This window comes from Nycticebus coucang, chromosome 11 (assembly GCF_027406575.1).
Source record: "Nycticebus coucang isolate mNycCou1 chromosome 11, mNycCou1.pri, whole genome shotgun sequence".
Lineage (NCBI taxonomy): Eukaryota > Metazoa > Chordata > Mammalia > Primates > Lorisidae > Nycticebus > Nycticebus coucang.
The window spans coordinates 82,905,723-82,927,935 of NC_069790.1; the positions used below are offsets into that span (position 1 = coordinate 82,905,723).

Here is a 22,213-nt window from a genome sequence, read left to right on the forward strand (position 1 = left end):
TGAATACTTATGAAGTGAGTAAGACACAGAGCTAGGCTTGAAGGTATTTCATTAACAACCGGTAAGGAGGCAATCAAGTATGTCCACATCTGTAATGCAGAGCTTCATGCAGCACAGGCCAACAGAAGGAGCCATCACTGCCCTTTCACTTTTGACCAACTCACTAAATCTCTCTGAGCCTCACTTTATCACCTGGACAGTGGTCATAACTGCACAGGTCACAGGATTATTACAGAAATCAAATAAGAGCATGTAGGAAAATTGAAATGCATTTTTGTAACGTAGCTCATTATAACTGGGATTACTATAATTGTTTTTGTTGTTTGTTGCTGTTGTACAACAAAAAATGAGAGTTAATGGAAATGACAACCAACTTAAAGATTCTTTAGGACAGCGTTTCTCAACCTGTGGGTAGCGACCCCTTTTTAACAATGAAAATACATTGCAGCATTAAGAAGGCTGAGAACCACTGCTTTAGGATCTGAACTACAGTAAAATATGCAGGTAAAGCATCATGACTCTATACTGATCCAGGGATAATGAAATTAAGTCTACATTACAGAAAATGATTTTCTTTTTCTAATCTGTATTTATTTCTCCATATAATAGATGGGAATCAGTCATCAAAGAAAACCTAAAAACTATTATTTTTCGACTCCATATTTTTTATTATCCTGACACATTTTAATTATTCTTGTCATATATTTAAGATAGTTTTTATTCACGAAAACAATACCTTACCTCCAAGCAAACCTAAACACTAGAAATGATTATGAAGATAGACTATATCTTACTAACCAGCATTATGAGTTATAATGAACATAAATCATGAAAAAGTTTTTTTTCTCTTTTTAGTTCAGATCTTGAGCTCCAAGTCCATGGTAGTTTAATATAAACTTTGCCACATGCCTATCTTAAATAAAATCTATGAAACATAAATGTAAATATGTGCATATAATAAAAAAATATGAATACAAACTTTTAGGCTCCAAAGAAAGTTTCTCAATAGTGTCAAATTAAAGTTGAATAATTCTTGACTGAGCAATGTGAAATATTCCTGAGTCAGATATTAGTGCGTAAATTAAATTACTTTACTTCACAAAATAATTTTGTTTTGACACACAGGAACAAAATTAGGTGAATGTCCCAGATCAAATTTAAAGGACTCGAGATATTGAATCATGTAACTGTGAAGAGAAAAATTCTTCTCATAACTCACGTACAATAATCAAACACTGTTCATTTTATCCATAAAAATGCATTAAGTCCTATCCTGTGAAGCTGCTATAACACAATGTAAAAACCATTTGCTTTCCTTAGTCTAAACTGATACTCAGAAATATAATCCTAAATTACCTACAGAAAGTGTATTTATGAAAAAATTCTTCCAAACATGTGACTTGTCACTTAGTTTTCACCTAATCCACAAATAAGTTGAATACCAGCCTTCTAAGGGTAAGGTAAATGCAAATTTACAACCTTTCTTAGAAAGAATCTTTTTTCTCCATTAAGATTTAGGACTCCCTTTGGTCCTCCAGCCACATACAACCTTGAAAAAAGATGCTTAAATGGGCATATTGCCCATTCTCCTCATGAGCTACCTCTTACAAATGAAGTAATGTTAGCAAGGGCCTGTATTTCCCATTAACACGAAATTAAAATTTGGTAAGTATTTCCATTGCAAAAAAGGCGGGAGGGCAGGGGGGACTTTAGTAATTTTACTTCCCCTCTTAAATCCATTCAACAGTTATAAGGCAAAACATATTTCTTTTTTTATGCCACTACTTTTAAGGATTTCATATTCCCAAATGTTCACAACCCAGATGTAGCCTAGTCCTTAAATCACTGTTTTTCAACCCTTTTTTTAATCTCACATCATGCTTGAGCCTCTAGTTAAACGTCTGTGGCACACTTAAATTATGTTGATCAAAAAAATATATACTTTTCCATGAACTTCTTTCAAGAATAATTTAATTAATGATCCTTAAAATTTTTCACGGCATGCCTAAGATCCTCTTGCAGCACATCAGCGCATCCTGGCACACCAGTTGAAAATCACTACAAATACTTTTTCTCCCCCCCCCCATAACCTTAATTGTCATTAACTATCCTCATACCAAAATGGAGTACATAGGATTCATGCTTCTCCATTCTTGTGATGCTTTACTAAGAATAATGTCTTCCACTTCCAGGGGGGTGGGGCCTTGGTGTGTGTCACACTTTATGGGATCAAGACATGATTGCAAGAGGGATCAATTGCCTAACAATTGCAATCAGTGTAACCTTATTGTACCCTCAATGAATCCCCAACAATAAAAAAAAAGTAAATAAAAATAAATAAATAAAAAGTATTAAAAAAAAAAAGAAAATCACTACAAATGGTAGAGTAGTCAAATATCACTGGAAACAAAAACATATTAAAGTAGAATTCATCCTAAAGGTCATTATGAGCAACTATAATGTGAATCAAGCCATCTCAACCTGTGTCAATAATAATTTAAATAAATTCAAGGGAGGTTTAGGCAACCAAATCTTTCAAGGTCACCTACATAAGGCAGTGCTACATAATTAACTCCAAGTAAAGGGCTATTGTGAGGTTTCTATTAAGTGGCTGTAAGTTAGGTGATGGGAAAAAGGAAACTTGACTGGCATATAGTGACTTTTATTCCCACACATGAAATAAATAATACAGCTTCACTGATCTATCATGCAACAGGAAGTAACTATGCCCCTCATACGTCTTCAGAGTATCACTAAGTCATCTCATTAACCATTTAACACAAGTGTTAGTGCAAAGCCCAGGACCTCTACAGTAATGAATTTCTACTTATAGAAAGATACACAAACACGCATAAAAATTACCTAAATGTCTTGTTTAAAAAATACTTTTAAGACTCAAAGCCATAATTCAGGAAGCCTTTTGCAAGCTTTCAATGGAATTTTTGTTGTTATTCTATGTCAAAGTTCTTCTTATAGCCCCTAAACACAAATATAATAATATTGTTTTAAGTATATTGTTAAAAGAGAATATAAGCGGAAAACCATAGACCAGGAGGGAAATCCGGCACACTTTTGAAATGAAACTAGGCAAACAATTCCATGCTTATTATAAGAAACTAACAACATAGACTACATCCCAATATCAGCTCTCTTTGGTGCAGTAACAGGAAAACATCATCCATCACTGAGCTCAGGGCAGGCAGGGGCTCACCTGCGGTACACCTGAAAATGTGGTGCTACAATTTATTCTCTTGTTTAGCTCATTCGAAGAAATTCTGTGACTGTAGGAGCTCACTTTATTTCACTTCCTTTCTAAACATGGTTTATCTTCCCAATTCTTGATAAAAATATAAAACACTGATGATATTTCTGCTGTTTGGTTTAACAGCAACAAGAACCAATATTTTATTATATGCTGAACAGAAACTGAACTACCAGGAGACCCTCAACTCTGAGTTCCTGCCAGGGGAATGTTCTGCCCTGAAATATAATTTTGAAATTTCTACAAAAATATTGTAACTGAAATATTCTTCATTCTCTGTGCATAGTACATCACTGGACTCCTGCCCACAGGTTTCCTTATCTTTTTTACATAGCAATGACCTTCTGTTCTGCCAAACTGAGTTAATCAAGGAGTACATGTGAATGGGAAGAAAACCTTTTTGATGTCATCCTTTTACAGCATATCTTTGTGTCAAAAACCATCTCTCCTGAGACTGGAATAAAAGCCTTTACTTATGGCAATCAGTACAGAACAAACTTTTTCTTTGGCGTACATGCCTTTCATGTCCTCCCTGGTATAAAACCCTAGGGAGATAATAAAGCATAGGGCAACATAGACATGCCTGTCCATAGTATCAATTTAAGCTGGGATCACTTTGTTTATTTATTTTTATATTAACTATAGGGAGATGGACAGTCTTCAGGTGACTTAAAGAATGGAGATTTCAAAGCCTTAGGATATTTGGCCATCTTCCAAAGATGATGATGATTTAAAATTGTTTGAATTATCTGTGTTTTCATCTAAAATGTAGGATAATTGAAAGTTTGTCCTATATGGGATATGCATCTCTAAACCGTTGTAATTGTCATTGGTTTGTCATTGTCATTCAATTAGGGGAACTTGCCAAAGAAATGATGGCCAGTGTAGCCAGAAATTTCTTTGAAGATAAATTGGATGGCATCATTTATAAATGATCGTACTGTAGTAGCTTCCCAGATAAACTGAAACTGGATAATAAGAATGAGCTTTTAGAGGCAAAAACTGCCAAGGTCATAAATAAAGCATATTTGAGGAGACTTCCCTCTTAAGACATGTCAAATTGTTAAAATACAAATTAACTCCTAATTAAATAAATCACCTAAAACATCTATTGGTAGAAACAAAAAACAGGAATAAAACTGGAAGTTTTAGTGCAAAAATTTAGTCTATTGCACCTAGGATTTCCTGAATAGAACTAAAGTACATGGTATCTCAGTATCATCCATGCATGTACACAAACACATTTTGCCAAAAGAACAATTATCTCTTACAAATGTGTATAAATTATTCCTGACATACAAATAAAAAAATTCCAAGTTTTCCATGAATGAATACAGATCCTAAGACTCCTTTTATAGACTACACTGAAATCAGTGTCCTAGCTATATCTCTACCCTAAACTGACACATGTAAAATATGTGAATAAATATGATGAAAACCTGAAAATATAACAAAATCTCTGTGTAAATCCTGTCAGTATCTATCAAGAACTTTATATTGTGTCTGCACAAAGAAATGCATTGAATCAATTTTGTAGTATTTCAGGTGATCATAAAAATTATGCAATAATAGAGTCTAAAGGTAACTTTTATTTTAGAAATAAGCTTGCTAAAGGTCCCAGAGTGCCTCCTAACTCTTCAGACTGCATCCGTTCACAATTACCTTTCTGGTAATTTAACAAGGGGCATCACCCAAATAGAGATCTGTATTTTAATTATAGCATGAAGCAAGTTTTCCATCACTCTGTTTCTCAACCTGGAAAATAAGATGATTATACTTCAAACTAAGATGAGTGAATATTAAGGATAATGAATAAATAAGTGCTTTTCCCAAGAGAGGGCTACACTTGAGGACTATACAAATGCTAAATATAAGGCAATAATTAAAGGGAAGTTGAAAAAGCAAATAAGGCAATTAAAATCCATTGGCTCTCAAAGAATATTGAATAAAAGACTGTTATGCCATATTGTAAATTAGAGTCCCCCAATACATGGAGTGATGATCACAGAAGAAAACAAGCATAAAGAGACAAGCTATGGCTCAAAAATATCATTTGTTTCGCTAATCATGTGCCAAAATCAGCTTCTCATATAATGCCATTAATGAAGTGCACAGTTGAGCGATAACTATAATTAAAAATAAATACAAATCAGAACTCTTCATAATAAGAAATGACAGCATCATGACAAGCTGGTAATTTATGAGTACACAGAAATCACTACGCCAACATGAAACACTCCTGGGATTCAGATTACATTGTTCACTCTCTGAAAGAAAATTCTAAAGAGGAATTTCTGTACTGCACACTATCTTTTCTGAATTAGAGCTGTACTATAACTAGCTTCCATAAATCTGATGTATCAAAATGATTTGGAATCATTGGAATCATTTTTACATAAAATTATCCCCATATATGGCCCAAGCATCAAATTCTGAAAACAATAAAAGAAAAAGTCCAATCTGCCCAAAGCCTATTTTGACACTTGAGAGAGGAAAGAAATGCACTAATTTCCCACCAGTTTCATCAAAAGAACTTTACTGCAAGGCCTAGATTTTAAAATAAAGGAATCATCTGAGCCTGGCTTAAGGAGAGATGGAAATAATAAATGATTTGTTTATGATCTACATTAATGTTCTCTGTGTTAAAATGGAAGGTTTTGAACATGACAAAAGCCCAGAATATTACACCACCACTTTTTAAATATTTTTTAGCTATTTCTATATCAAGAATGAGAGGATCTTTGACAATTTAAGAATCTCAAAATATCAGAACCCATTCTAAAATCAATCTAAAAGATAATATCCATTACATATATGGGTATAAAAGACATATATTTTACTATGCAAATTCTATAAAATAATGAAAGGAATTTTCTCAACAAACAGAGAATTCTTTATAATGGCAAAAGCATAAGAAATCTCCAAGACTTGCTGGAACATTAAAGATCAATTTGAAAACAATAATGGAAATTTAGTCCAAACCCTGCATTTGGTGGGAAATTAAGACTTAAAGCAATATGATTTGTCTGATCTACACTAGACCTGGAAAACAGTTATTTTAGTTTATTCGTCTCACAAACCTCACGCAGGGGTCCTCAAACTTTTTAAACAGGGGGCCAGTTCACTGACCCTCAGACCGTTAGAGGGCCGGACTATAGTTTAAAAAAAAAAAACAACTATGAACAAATTCCTATGCACACTGCACATATCTTATTTTGAAGTAAAAAAACAAAACGGGAACAAATATAATCATACCGCCTCATGTGGCCCGCCAGCCATAGTTTGAGGACCCCTGCAACAACAGCCTTTTAAATGTCATCTGAGTAAAAATTCACTATCAGAAGAAGAAAAACACTTAACAATAATGACAAAAAAGGCAATGCATCCTTACTGTTGGAGAAAAAACCTTTATGAAAAAAATACTGGGATGAATGTTGCTTTTTAATAACCATTTGAGAGGAAGTAGAACTTAGTGGTTGAGTTCTGGGCTTGGGAGGCAAATTGATAGGATTTAAACCTATATCTGAATTTAAATCACGTGACTTAATCCAAACAATTTATCTTCCTAGAGTTAGTTTACCTTAATTTGATGACTGAAGAAACTCTCTACTTCATTCACTACTGTACAGACATAAACATACAAAAAAAAACAAATAATGGCAGCTAATTCATTTGATAGCCTTTAAAAGTCCAATAATGATTAAAATCCACTGTCTAATTTGTTAACAGCATTGCAGGTGTCCTTAAACTTTTTAAACAGGGGGCCAGGTCACTGTCCCTCAGACCGTTGGAGGGCCAGACTATAGTTTAAAAAAAAACTATGAACAAATTCCTATGCACACTGCACATATCTTATTTTGAAGTAAAAAAAACAAAACGAGAACAAATACAATCATATCACCTCTTTTGGCTCATGGGCCGCAGTTTGAGGACCCCTGGACTAGAGTATTGAATTTAAACTTATGATCAATTAAAGAACACAAAGGTTAAAATCAGATGAGTTTGCCCACATCCAGTTGTTAGCCATTTATAAAAAACCTCTTTCATGTCTAAAGAACAGTATTATGTAAGTTTAGAAAATGAACAAAATGTCAAATTTGGATCATAAAATCCAATTTCTAAATTGTAAAGATCAATAACCCAAGGCACAGGAAAGTAAAATATCTTGTCCACAATTACAAAATCATCTATTAAACCTGGCCCATGTTTCCTAATACAAGCAAATTTTCTTTCCCTATGTTGCTCTCTCATTAAAAAAAATAAATTTTAAGGGTAGGTAGCATTCATTAAACTATTCCAAATAATTACCATTATCCAGTTCCTGAAAGTTGAAAGTTCAAATAATTAGGTTAGAAAAACTAGAAAATAAATACTTCCAAGGAAAGAAAGAATAGTCTTCTATAGGAAGGTAATTTAGTAGAGCTCAACAACACCTCTGGGATATGGAACCTTCAATTGAAATTGAAGAAAGACTGAGTCTTACAACAAGGGAATATAAAGTCAGATAATGGTAGAATAGAATTTAAGTTCTTTATACAAATGAACTTAGCTAGCAATTTGCTATAGAAGAAAAGGAAAAACGTGGTTTTTATGCAGCCATGGCAATTTTCTAACTTCAACAATGTTTTAACTTAAGTATCAAATGTTTCTCTTCCCCGGACTCTGTAGTCTTTGTAATACGCATAATGAGGTACATGGAAGAAGGCACACTTTGTTCTTAAGCCTTAACATTGTGAAAACTCATAAAAAAGCTCATTGTAAAAAATAGTGGATTTTAAATATTCATACCCGCATGTTTCTTCACTGTAGTTGATTTTTTATAAACATTACAAAAGACAACAGAACGTTCATGCTGCTCCTAGAGGGACAAAGCAAAGCCTTCCCTCCTTTGTGCATGCACACAGCATTGCTCATACTTGTATTATAGATCAAGTCCACTGTGAAGAATTCTTCTTAACTACTCCTTCAATAACTGAGAACTTGCTGAGCAGATATTTTACCTTATCATCAACTTTTCAGTGTCCATAAGTGTGTCAATAACCTGCCAAAAAGCAGTTGTTCGATCAATGTTTCATAAAAGATGAAGGACAGAAGAGACTAAAGACTGAAAATCTCTTTACTAAGAACAGCTTCATCCATAAAAGGTTTCAAATATTATTATTTCTAGAAATAATTTGTATTTTTAGATTAAAGAAATCTAATTGTGATGAGTATCCACAAATATTAAAAATGTGACAAAATACAATAATTCTTAAAATTATTTCCTTTTAATGGCCTAAACTGAGTTCTAATCTCACTCCATTATTTATCAGCTGTGTGATCTCAAGTGTATGCTCCACAATACAATTATATTAAAAAGTGGGGATTAAAGTATGACATAAACCCCTCTCACAAGGTCATTGTTAATGTGGAATACATAGCGAATATGAAAGGACTTTGACAGCTATAAAGCACCAAGGAGATACTAGTAGTATTACGGACTTACCAGCCAAATCATCTACAAATAAAAGCAGCATAATCATTTCCACAGACATAAGAGAAGTTAATACTACAATAAAGAAAGGCTAAATTTCTGTATTCTCTTTTGTGTTTCTTATGCTGACAATTTCATCCTACAGACCAAGAATTGTTGACTTGCTCACTACTACAAGAACTTTAATTGTTAAAGCTTTCCAGACTGCTTTTTATTATTTCTGATCCTGGAGTTAAACTTAAAGGAGGATATAGACATCTCTTTGCTCTGCTAAAGAAAGTAGTCCTAGCTGATTAATTGGCAGAAGTTACAGTTCCTCTGTTCTCAGCTAAGGCATTTATGAAAACATATAGAAATGTATTTTCTACTTTGCACTTACGCTTTTTCTTCATTTGGGACATAAAGAAGTAATGGGTTCTTATTTTACTTTTATTCAGGGGAGGGACTGTTATATGCTCCAGTATGACCTGTCATATGGAACTGTAACAATCTGTTTACTTACATTTGTCCCTCCAGGCTGAAAGTAAAGTAGTAACCATATCTAAGTCATCTTTATTACCTCCAGCTATTAATCCAACAACTGGAACATAGAAAGTGTTTAATAAATGTTGACTGAATAAATTAAAGTACAAGCCACACATATAACAGCAGATTAACTTTTTTTTTAAGTCTAATGTTTCTTTGTATTATCCTCAGATTCAATCTTTGGATTTTAATTACACAAGTAACACACATTCTATGTAAGTAAATGAACCTATGAAAATTAAAGCAGCTAAAATTAGTAAAGGTAGGAAATTAAACAGATTTAATTGCTTGAATCATATGTAAAAGATGCATGTATAATTTTATTTACCAATAAAATTCATTTATTGGTTCATTCAAAATATTCCTTGATAACATCTACTATGTTTTAATTACCATGCCCAGGAATTTGAAATGAGAAATCAGATAAACTTCATGACCTTGAGGAGGTTAAGTAATAAAGGGAGTGAATGCTCTGACAGTGGTGTGTACTTGGGCCAAGGAGTATGGAGAGGCAGCTTTTTACATCTGAAGGGAGGAGTTATATGTAAGACTACCAAGAGAGGAGTTGCTTGAGCTGAGGTTTGAAAAAACAGTAAAAGTTAATATAAAACAAAGAAAGAGGAATTCTGGGCAGTGAGCAAGGTGAGGCACCCATAACTCTACCAATAGAGAGAAGGTTGCATGTAGGAAAATGGCAGAAAATGAGAATAAACATGCACAAAAATAAGGATTCTGGATTATAGAGGGTCAGTGGGATAAGAAGGATTTATCAGGCATCTTCATTGAGTAAATCACTTTAGATTCTTTCCTAAAGGGGTTTAGAATCTGCTTAAGACTGATTTAAGTAATAGTTGAAATACTGAATAAAAACCTAAAACTTTAGTTCAGCATACACATAAAGTAACCAAAAACAGCAAAGACATTTTTTCATTCAAGTTTGCTGAACCTCATGATTGAGTTTCAGAAAACAAAGAGTAAACAGTATATTAGGCATGGCTTTGAATTGTAAATGTTTTATAATTTTCAAGAAGAACTTTTTTATATTAAAAAGGAGTGTTTCTGACTCTCTGTAGAGACTAGGTCATCAAATATATTTACCATGTCTCTGTTACTGAAGAATCTACTCAGTCAGCAATGTCATTATGAATGTCGATATTGGCAGAGATGAAAGAAAAGTGTTCACAGAGTTATCAGTCTCTAGAACACTGCTGGTGGTAGGAAGAAGGCCCCAGAATAAGGGGTCTAGCCGTTCTCTAGCTCTCCTGTACACTTAGAGGGGAGAGATCACCAGCAGTCCCACTGAATGATATATATCCCTAAAAGGAGTATATTTTAAAATAGTATATATCAAAATTTCAATTTTGTTCTAAAATTTCCCTTACTCTGTTTTTTATTTCAGAACATTATGGGCATATACATGTTTTGGTTACATTGTTTGCTTTTATGGGTGCCCTTCACCCAGAAACTATGCAATGTCCCCATTAGATGTGAATTTACCCATCTCCTCCTCTCCCCTCTCACCGACTTGAATTCCACTGAGTTTTGCCTATGTGTATATAGGTGTTACTCAACTAGTTCCAATCTAGTATTGAATACATGTGGTACTTGCTTTGCCATTCTGCCATGTTTTAGAATTTCTTATTTTTCTGCCATAAAGATATCAGTCTCCACTTAAAAAAAACTAAGTGTCTGTTTTATTGATATAATAAAGATTTTTTTCAGTTAGTAAGTAATGAAATATAAGTTATTATCAAGAAAATGTAAAAACAAACAATCTGACTTCAGTTAAGAATGATAATATGCAGACATATCTATAGCAAGTTGGACTTAAATCTCTTCTAAATACTGCAAAATTCAAGTCACTTTATACAAAGGAGACTATAGAAATAAGTATGAAGAAAAATGGGAAACAAAGCTAACTACCACTACTTCTAGTTTACTTAATAATCATTTTATAATTTTGTCTCCAAATGCTGTCTCCTCGGGGTCTAAGGAAGCACAATCGAACTCATTTGGTTATCAGAATAGCATTATTTATTTATAACCTTTATTATTTTTCCTTTGTAAGCGGGGTGGGGAAGCCACCATCATTGAAAAGGTGCTTTTCTTTTTTCCCCTATAAAAAAGAATATGTAATAAAATTATAAGGGGTAAATAAGTTAATATTTGAAATAACAGAAAAATTCTGGAAATATAATCATAATGTACAATGAAACTGCAGCCTTTTAAGGATGAAATTTCTCAGCCTCTTTGATGTCTGGGCCAAGAATAACCAATTACGATCATAACAAAGATAGTCATCAAAACATACTGGAGTAACTGTAAATCCTAGGAATACTATTTATGCCTGAAACAATTGTAATTACTTAATGGATATTAATTATGGTATTTTTCCTTTGTGCTGATTATTTTTCTCCTTTCTCTTTCATATTTTATTACATTTAGCAACATGCTGCTACTTCTGCAAATACTGAACAAGCATGACATTTGAATATTATACTCCTAAGTAAATGAATTTCCCAGTCTCCTGTGACCATCCATACATACTCCATCTTCAAAAAGTACATCAATATTACATCACTAAGGAGACAGTGACTTTCTTTTCTCCAATATGCATGGCATTTTTGGACAATGCAATTGTGGCACTGTCACTTATTTCCATGAAGAAAAACTTTGTGGGTCTACGGCATTCATCATTTGACAAATGCAAGTCTTTTCCTTATCAATCAGCTCTTACTGAACTTACTAGCAGTGACTGTGGAATCCTTAAGGGCCCATTAAATTTCTAAAGACGAAAGCTAAGATGAAGGACATGCCACTCCGAATTCATGTGCTACTTGGCCTCACTATCACTACACTAGTACAAGCTGTAGATAAAAAAGTGGATTGCCCACAATTATGTACATGTGAAATCAGACCCTGGTTCACACCCAGATCCATCTACATGGAAGCATCTACAGTGGATTGTAATGACTTAGGTCTTTTAAATTTTCCAACCAGATTGCCTGCTGACACACAAATTCTGCTCCTACAGACTAATAACATTGCAAAAATTGAATACTCCATAGACTTTCCAGTAAATCTTACTGGCCTGGATTTATCTCAAAACAATTTATCTTCAGTCACCAACATTAATGTAAAAGAGATGCCCCAGCTCCTTTCTATGTACCTAGAGGAAAACAAACTTACTGAGTTGCCTGAAAAATGTCTGTCTGAACTAAGCAACTTACAAGAACTCTACATTAATCACAACTTGCTTTCTACAATTTCACCTGGAGCCTTCATTGGCCTACACAATCTTCTTCGACTTCATCTCAATTCAAATAGATTGCAGATGATCAATAGTAAATGGTTTGATGCTCTTCCAAATCTAGAGATTCTGATGATTGGGGAAAATCCAATCATCAAAATCAAAGACATGAACTTTAAGCCTCTTATCAATCTTCGAAGCCTGGTTATAGCTGGTATAAACCTCACAGAAATACCAGATAATGCCTTGGTTGGACTCGAAAACTTAGAAAGTATCTCCTTTTATGATAATAGGCTTATAAAAGTGCCCCATGTTGCTCTTCAAAAAGCTATAAATCTCAAATTTTTGGATCTAAATAAAAATCCTATTAATAGGATACGAAGGGGTGACTTCAGTAATATGCTACACTTAAAAGAGTTGGGAATAAATAACATGCCTGAGCTTGTTTCCATCGACAGTCTTGCCATGGATAACTTGCCAGATTTAAGAAAAATAGAAGCTACTAACAATCCTAGATTATCTTACATTCACCCCAATGCATTTTTCCGACTCCCCAGGCTCGAGTCACTTATGCTGAACAGCAATGCCCTCAGTGCCCTGTACCATGGTACCATTGAGTCTCTGCCAAACCTCAAGGAAATCAGCATACACAGTAACCCCATCAGGTGTGATTGTGTCATCCGCTGGATTAATATGAACAAAACCAACATTCGATTTATGGAGCCAGATTCACTGTTTTGTATGGACCCACCTGAATTTCAAGGCCAGAATGTTCGGCAAGTACATTTCAGAGACATGATGGAAATCTGTCTCCCTCTTATAGCTCCTGAGAGTTTTCCTTCTAATTTAAATGTAGAAGCTGGGAGTTATGTTTCCTTACACTGTAGAGCTACAGCAGAACCTCAGCCTGAAATGTATTGGATAACACCTTCTGGTCAAAAACTCTTGCCTAATACTCTAACAGAAAAGTTCTATGTCCATTCTGAAGGCACGCTAGATATAAGCAGCATAACCCCAAAAGAAGGGGGTTTATACACTTGTATAGCAACTAACTTAGTAGGTGCTGACTTGAAGTCTGTTATGATCAAAGTAGATGGATCTTTTCCCCAGGATAACAATGGATCTTTGAATATTAAAATAAGAGATATTCAGGCTAACTCAGTTCTGGTGTCTTGGAAAGCGAGTTCTAAAATTCTCAAATCCAGTGTTAAGTGGACAGCATTTGTCAAGTCTGAAAGCTCTCATGTTGCCCAAAGTGCTCGAATACCATCTGATGTCAAGGTCTATAATCTTACTCATCTGAACCCATCAACAGAGTATAAAATTTGTATTGATATCCCCACCGTCTATCAGGCAAACAGAAAACAATGTATAAATGTCACCACAAAAGGTTTGGATCCTGATCCAAAAGAGCATGAGAGGAGTGACACCACAGCACTTATGACCTGTGTCGGGGGCCTCCTGGGGGTCATTGGTGTGGTATGTCTCATCAGCTGCCTCTCTCAAGAAATGGACTGTGATGGTGGACAGAGCTATGTGAGGAATTACTTGCAGAAACCAAGCTTTGCATTCAGTGAGCTTTATCCTCCTCTGATAAACCTCTGGGAAGCAGGCAAAGAAAAGGGTACATCATTGGAAGTGAAAACAACTGTTATAGGTGTACCAACAAATACCTAAAACAACCAACTGAACCTACTTTAAAGAAAAGCTCAAGACTACGGTTGTGCTAAAAGAAAAAAAAGAAAGGCAGAGAAACATTACTCTCTAAACAGAAGTTTAAGCTTCACCAATGCTGCTCCCAACAAATGGAAATATGTACAAGGTCAGCATTTTAATTAACTGGCTTCAAGGGGCACTGTGGCAACCAAATACAATGACTCCATTTTCTAGAACTTTCATGGAACTTTTATGTCTGGATTACAGTTAAAGTGGACAAAAACATTTCTGTATTTTTTTTTAAGTCTATAAGAGTAGTCGAACTGAGCAATACCTCCTCCTGTGTTGTATTACACATATTAGCCACGAGTTTTTGCAGTGACCATATAAACTTGAATTGACACGTGGTGTAATAAAATGGTCATATTCTGTAGAGTAGACACAGTGAGTATGTGGACTTCTTTTATAAGGAAAAATACATTTTGGATTAAAATCAATTGCTTTTGTCTTGTTTTTGTTTCTAAATAAAGAATAATTTCTGGGAAATATCATCTGACCAGGTATCATTTAAATTACAAAGTTTTTAAGAAGTGTTTTTCTATAATGGCATTTTCAATGCTAAGACTAAGACACTTTTATTGGGTTATGAAACTGTATGTATATAATGTGCAAAAATGGATTTTTAAAAGCATTTTATCAACATTAAAAGGCAATGATAATAATAATAATATATTTAATCCTTTAATTATTCATGGAAACAAATCCTCTAGAAAATCATGTATTCACCTAATGATTTTCTTTTCTCAAGAAGAAGCTTTTAGGGTGGATTTCATTATTAGGTTCAGGTAACACAAATCCAGTATCTTAGCAACTAAAATATTATTTCAATAATTAGTAGTGGCTCAGCTTAGGGAGTTTGTTCTTTGGGAAAACATTACCATCTTCCATCCAATAGGATTTCTAATCTAGGTGTAATGTTCAAATCTCTCTATGTTAAACACTTAATGAAGATCAGTAAAATAATAAGAAAATTATAATTCACTATGCTGCAAACATGGCAAGGAAATATGTCCCATTCTAAGACTAAAATTTTAAAAATTCATTATAAAATACACAGCATTGGTAGTAGATTTTTATCAGGTTCAAGTTTCTAAAATACTCCCTTCTGTTTAGTTCACCTCAATATAAAAATTACATAATTCAGATAATTGCACAGTTCAACAAACCATAAGAGAAAAAGTTTTAGTAGTTAAAGGAAGACATTCTGAAACTAATTTAAACTAAAAGAAAAAAAATGAAGTGCAATCCTCTATGACTACATATAAGGCACCACAGATTAAGATATTATCAATTACTGAATTGAAGTGACAAGAACATTTCTAGGTATTTTAAAGTTTTACATAGGAAATATAAGGATTTAAATTGGAAAAAAATAAGATTTTTGAGGATTTTGGTCATTTTTACAAATAAACTCCACAGTCCTACAAAGATAAATGTATTTTTGTAAAAAAGGAAACATCCTCAAGCAGTAAAAAATAGCTAAGGTAGTAAGCCATAGTTTTTTCCAGACAAATGACCTAACTCTATAAAGCTACGGGGCTTCCATGTTAATTGTCATTGTCCCTGTTCATAAGCAAGTGTCTAACTTTTCTTACAGTAGCTCGCTGCATATTATCAACACACGACTAGCCCACACATATTTCTAGCACTGTAGTCATATGAACTTATTTAATATTAGACATTTCTTTTTTTGATAGCATTGACAGTTTTCAATTAAATTCTGCCCATTTTTGACAACGTGTAATATAATTGTTATGAACACTTTAAAATGAAAAGACAAACTGTGTTAATCTTAACACAACCAAAATATGGAACTTAGTAATTCAGTGTGCTTCCCAAACACAAATTTTACAACCTGATGAATCACTATCACACAGAGGCTGACATTAGAATTTATCAGCCAGACATGCTCATATATCATGAGAGGTTTCAGCACCATGGACAGGGCTTTTGGGAGCTCAGCTATTTGTCAAAAATATAGGAGCTGAAATAGGACCTGTAAGGATGCAGGCATTGTGGGGGTCAGCAGGAACTTCAGCAAGTATCTTGTATGTTTCTATTAAACCTATTTGAATGAAGAACCATCATAAAAATATTGTAAAACTCAGAATCTATTTCAAGCTACATATGTCTTTAAAATTTTTTTATGAATTATCCTGTTCAGACACCTAACAGTAATAAAATAAAGTATTTTTGCTATAGCTGAATAAATATAGATGCTCAAAGCAAATCATGATCCTATTTATTTGCTTAAATTTTGATTCAAATTGCTAGCGAGAAAGAAAAAATGCATTTGCTTCTATAATGAAAACAGTATTTTATACTCCCTATATGACATCCTAAACCCCACATAAAATTAACTAAGCACTGGTCAACTGTACAACTGGTCATCTGGAGTTGTACAACTCCAGATGTACAACTTACAATTTTGTGACAGCATATGGACGCAAATGTTGCAATAAAAAATTTTACCTATAACAAATAAAACTCATGTATATACCTCAATGAATGTCAACTAATCTCACTTTGTATGGAGGAAAACAGCTTTCAAAAAAATGATTTTAGAAAAAGTACATATTTTATAATTTATGGTACAAAAGAAAATACAAGTTTTAGGAAAGAAATCATACACAATTGAATACAAAATATATAAAAACAGTGTGGAGCAGGTTGGCACCTGTGGCTCAAAGGAGTAGGGCACTGGCCCAAATACTGGAGGTGGCGGGTTCAACCCAGCCAAAAAAAAAGGTGGGGGGAAGCAAAACTTCTAATTGTCAGTAAGGCAAGCAGCAACATGTTGTCAGTTACATGTTAACTATTATGCCTAGAAAGAAATTAAATAAATTGATGGTACATGTCTCAGTCATTTGACACTTATTTCAGTATTTAAGTTTTTATTACAATTAGACAAAAGCAAAACTCCATATGAATAAGCATAAGTTTAAGGAAATAATTCCTTACTTTATCCATTCCTTTTTTATACTTAAGAAATTTACATTACAAGGCTATTAAGTCACAGGAAAAGGAAGTGAACAAATTACCCCCCACCTAGAGACATATTCTACTGGATTACTCTCTGGTTTATTTTCTTTAACAATGTTTTCACAAATACATGTTAACTATGTTACTTAATGAAGTCCCAGCTTTCATCCATATTTTCCCATAATAATACTTAGAAAACCAAAAGCTTTCTTTCCTGGTCTAAAATGTTTTCCTTATCATAATGCATTGACACAGGAATTTGATTTTATTCTCTATATCTAGAGAAACTACCCTTAGACTAGTTAAACTGAAGGCATATCTATGCACCACAAATTATTTCTAGGCATAAAGATGCAAATAACTGTCAGGTTTTCCTGAGTTTAAACTCATAGTGACTGGTCAGCCAAGAAAATGAGAAGTAAAATTCAAAAAGGCAATCTAGTAGTGACAAAACATTTACATATTCTACCACAAGAAGCAGCACACTACTCCGTCCACATTTTTATAAGATCTTCCAATATCTATCAAGAAAAACCTTAAAATTACCTAAACTGGATTTTTAGATTAAAAATCAGAAGTTATATGTCAGAAACTAATAAAGCAAATAATAAAAACTAAAAGTTTTAAAAAAAGGTATAAAAAGGAAAAATTCCAATGAAATGTCCCCATAACTATCCCAATTAGAAGGAAATAATTCTAAGTTTATATTGTTACCATAAGAAATATCAGGCTTCAACCTAATGTTGACTTTCTATGAGGCAGAAAACAATGAAGAGTAATTAAATTGTTGTTAACATTCATTTGATCCAATCTTTTTTTTTCCAAATTTCTCAAGAGAAGTTATAACAAATAAGTAAATGTTTTTGTTTACTGATACATTAATTATATCAAGGATCCCAAATTGCCATTTTGGGATAAATTTAACAGAAAAGACTACAGGGATCTTTTCTTTCAGATGGTAATATTTTCACCCCTGGTTCTACAGACCCTACTGGTATAATATCATTTGCCCTGACTAACGCAATGCTAAGTAGGTCGTTGCTGAGGAGAATTGCAGCATGATACTGGAATGAAAAGGCCATGCCTAGAATCAAAATGCTACCATCAGTATCGGGGAATTCTGAAAAAAAGAAAGGAATTTACTCTAGTTTCAACACAGCAGTGACTATTTCTATGTGTTCATTTGAAAAGTGAGGACTTCACTGTTCATAGTGACCATAGGCTAGATTTATCTTACTCCCATGAAACAAGGAGAAAATAAAGATAGTATTTTTATACAGAACAATGGACAAATTCAGAGTTAATACTTAATAGTCATAAACCATATATCAAATCCTAAGAAAAATTATTAAGACAGAAATTGTAAAGAAGAATATTATAACAAAATACAGAGTATTTCTAAAATCTGGCCTAAAGATTTCCTCAATTATACATAAGTGCTCATGAATTGAGTAATACGCATTCAGTGCTCCCAGGTGAGACAATACCATAGAAAATAAAATGTGATTCCTTTTCATTTGTCCTGAAAATGGACAAGCCTAAAGAGTTTTGAATTTGCCCATTCTAGTTCACTTTACATATATCTTAGACAACTCTTTGCTCATCCTTGCAGCAAGCCATATAGTGTATTCCAAGGGATCACATCTCACAGATACATCAATAGGACTTTCTCTTAAAAGGAAACTGAGGCATTTGAACAAGATACCATACATGATTTCAAAATTATTGGGAAGTGGTCAAGAACAAAAAAAGCATAGCAAAAAACATTGTGGTTGACCTTAGTAGGCTTTTTAGAAGAATGAACTACAATGACATTTGGAGACCTCACAGCACTTTGTGTGTTTATATTTATCCTTTCTAACAATAATATATCTTCGAGAAACTAATAGCATTATGCCACCATTGTAAGAAAAATTCAGCTTCTTGTTAAAACATACAGTTCAGTGTCTGAAGTTATTGATTCAAAATCCAATTGCAATATCCCTTTATAATGTTTACCAGCCTCTGGAACAAATAATGGAGTAAGCTTGGGACATAAATTGACCTTCCTAATCCTGGCAGGGAGAGAATCAGAGTGTAATAAAATAACCTTCCTGTCATTTGTGGTACCTGACTCAAGGCTGGTAAAGACAGAAATAGTTCTCAAACCATCAGAGGTACCATTATTAAAGCAATATAGCTAAACACACCAAAACAGTTCCTCAAAAGTGTACTATGTAAAAATTGAAATTCATTATCGGAACTAGAATTAGGGTGAGATAACTGCTAGAAAACATCCCTTTAATAATGGTTGCAGGGAACAGTCCTGCAACCATTATTTATTAATTAACAGTTAATTAATAAATCAACATTCTAGTATATAATTTTCATATTAAATCATTTATGTTATCATGGTTTTAAAAATATTTCCATGTAAAATACATGAATGTTTATAATTATATGATGCCGCTAACAAGTCAATTCAAACCCTTGAGTGTAAAAAATTCCTTCTAACTATGGATATGATAGAGAAAGGATATAAAAATAGTAGGAAAAAAAATAACATTTTTTCTACTAATATACTTCTCCATACAAATCAATGGGAAGTAAGTGACTACCATGAAAAGGGGGAATTACATCAAAAATAGCCCTGTCGGCTCAGGGCATGTGGCTCAAGCGGCTAAGGCACCAGCCACATACACCTAAGCTGGGGGGTTTGAATCCAGCCCAGGGCCCGCCAAACAACGATGGCTGCAACCAAAAAAATACCCAAGCATTGTGGTGGGCGCCTGTAGTCCCAGCTACTTGGGAGGCTGAGGCAATAGAATTGCTTAAGTCTAGGAGTTGGAGGGTGCTGTGAGCTTTGATTCCACAGCACTCTACCCAGGGTGACAGTTGGAGGCTTTGTCTCAAAAAAAGGTTAAGAGAAATAAGGTTTACCTTCCAGTGAATTACGTGTGCATTTGTCCAGGATCAGTCCTAAAATAACAATGCAATGCTTCAGGTATTTTCTTAGAACAAAAAGTACATAGCAATTCATAAATATATTATCAGCCTATTATATTTGAATAAATATGCATACATATTGATTTGAGTAGCAAGATTAAAAACTAGGAAGGAAAAGGAAGGCCTGGTGTGGTGACTCACACCCATACTCCTAGAATTCTGGGAGGCCAAGGTCAGTGGATTATTTGAGTTCATGAGTGCAAGACCTTGTCTCTACTAAAATTAGAAAAACTGATGTAATAGGCTCTCTTGAGCCCAAGAGTTGGAGGTTGCTATGAACTATGACATCACAGCACTCTACCCAGCGCAACAGCTTGAGATATAGTCTCAAATAAATAAATTAAATAAATAAAGGGAAAAGGAAGGCATGAAAGAAAACATTTACTAAACTTTGAATATATGTCAGACTATCAAATTTCTAGGGTATTAGGAAATCTACTCCACATTTATAAAGAGAAAGAGCATGGTAGAAAGATAGTAAGTAGCATCTCACTATGTACCAAACATAGATAGTACCTCTGTCTCTCCAAATATATAATATATTCCTTTATATAGCATATATATTTATTATATATTTACAATTCAATTTACTCAATCCTCATGAACTCCACTGTAGTTCAGTGTTAATACTGAACATTTTAATGAAATGTTAATACTGAACATTTTATCTATCAGGCTCAAAGCAGTATCTTTTCCCCTAAGATAGCAATAATAGTAACATAGAAACAGAAAAAACAAATGATACAAGACTAGGAGACATTATAAAACCCATGCACTTTATAAGCAGGCCATAGCTCCCAAAAATAACTACGATGGATGTGATTTTTAGGAAGAGAACAATCCATCAATAATACACTAGATTCATTAATAGTGCCTCTTATCTTCTAACTATCCCCCCATCTATATTTTGATAATATTCTTATCTCAGTTTTACATCAGGAATGTGTTAAACATGTTTGCCAAAGACAAAGAGCATGAGGAACAAAGGAAAAGTTATGCCTATTCTTACAAATAAAAATTTTAAAATAAGTATATTCACTAAGTACCCAAAAGGTACAAAACTAGAGACTTTTAAAAGATTTTTTATAATTACTTCCATGTGCCCATTTCATAGTCCCAATCGATAATGCTCCTCTCTTTCTCGATCCCATTAAAGAAAAGTAGAAGATGGTCAGTTACCTGTTTAACCTGTTTTCCACCTCTTGGATTACATTTACCATGCATAATATCTCAATCTTAGAAGGCACATTCTACATAAAGAGTAAGATTGAGAAAACAAAACCTTCTCTTTTAGTTCCACCAACAATCTCATCCTGTGAGTAGTGACACCACAGGCTCTAGAAACTCAGTATCCTTAACAAGGACAGCTTATCAGGAGTCAGAAGTCATTGTGCTCTGATACAGTTTACCTTAGCTGACTTGTAATCTATTACAAGTGTTGGTTTCTCAAGAATTCTAATTTATGACTTACATACAGTAGTTCTAGGTAACTAAATTATTTAATATAGAGTAGATGATATGGATTAAGTATTGATAAATGAGGTAGCAAAAGACATTAATTAAAAATGTGACACCATCAAAATTATCCATTTGACTAAAACCTACAGGTGCCCACATAGAAAGGTGACCATCTATACTTCCCAGTAGAAGAAACCAAGTAGTTCTTTAAAAAAATACTTTCATATGGGCGGCGCCTGTGGCTCAGTCGGTAAGGCGCCGGCCCCATATACCGAGAGTGGCGGGTTCAAACCTGGCCCCGGCCAAACTACAACGAAAAAAATAGCCGGGTGTTGTGGCGGGCGCCTGTAGTCCCAGCTACTCGGGGGGCTGAGGCAAGAGAATCGCTTAAGCCCAGGAGTTGGAGGTTGCTGTGAGCTGTGTGAGGCCACGGCACTCTACCCAGGGCCATAAAGTAAGACTCTGTCTCTACAAAAAATAAAAAAATAAAAAAAATACTTTCATAGATCAATGAGATTCTATGAAGTTAAATTGACATGGATAAAAAACTTTATGTGTAAAG

General features: G+C 33.9%; 2 protein-coding genes across 5 annotated transcripts in view; one reads left to right on the forward strand and one right to left on the reverse strand.

Moving 5' to 3' along the window:
• Positions 1-14,712, forward strand: part of LRRN3 (leucine rich repeat neuronal 3) — a 33,196-nt gene extending 18,484 nt beyond the window's left edge. The window contains exon 2 of the mRNA XM_053609134.1: positions 11,706-14,712. Within this exon, the coding sequence (XP_053465109.1) occupies positions 12,064-14,187 (2,124 nt within the window). The 5' untranslated portion in view covers positions 11,706-12,063 and the 3' untranslated portion in view covers positions 14,188-14,712. The remainder of the gene's footprint in view (positions 1-11,705) is intronic.
• The window catches only part of IMMP2L (inner mitochondrial membrane peptidase subunit 2), a 980,841-nt gene that overhangs the window by 470,094 nt on the left and 488,534 nt on the right, over positions 1-22,213 (reverse strand). The gene's annotated exons all lie outside the window — the stretch shown is intronic.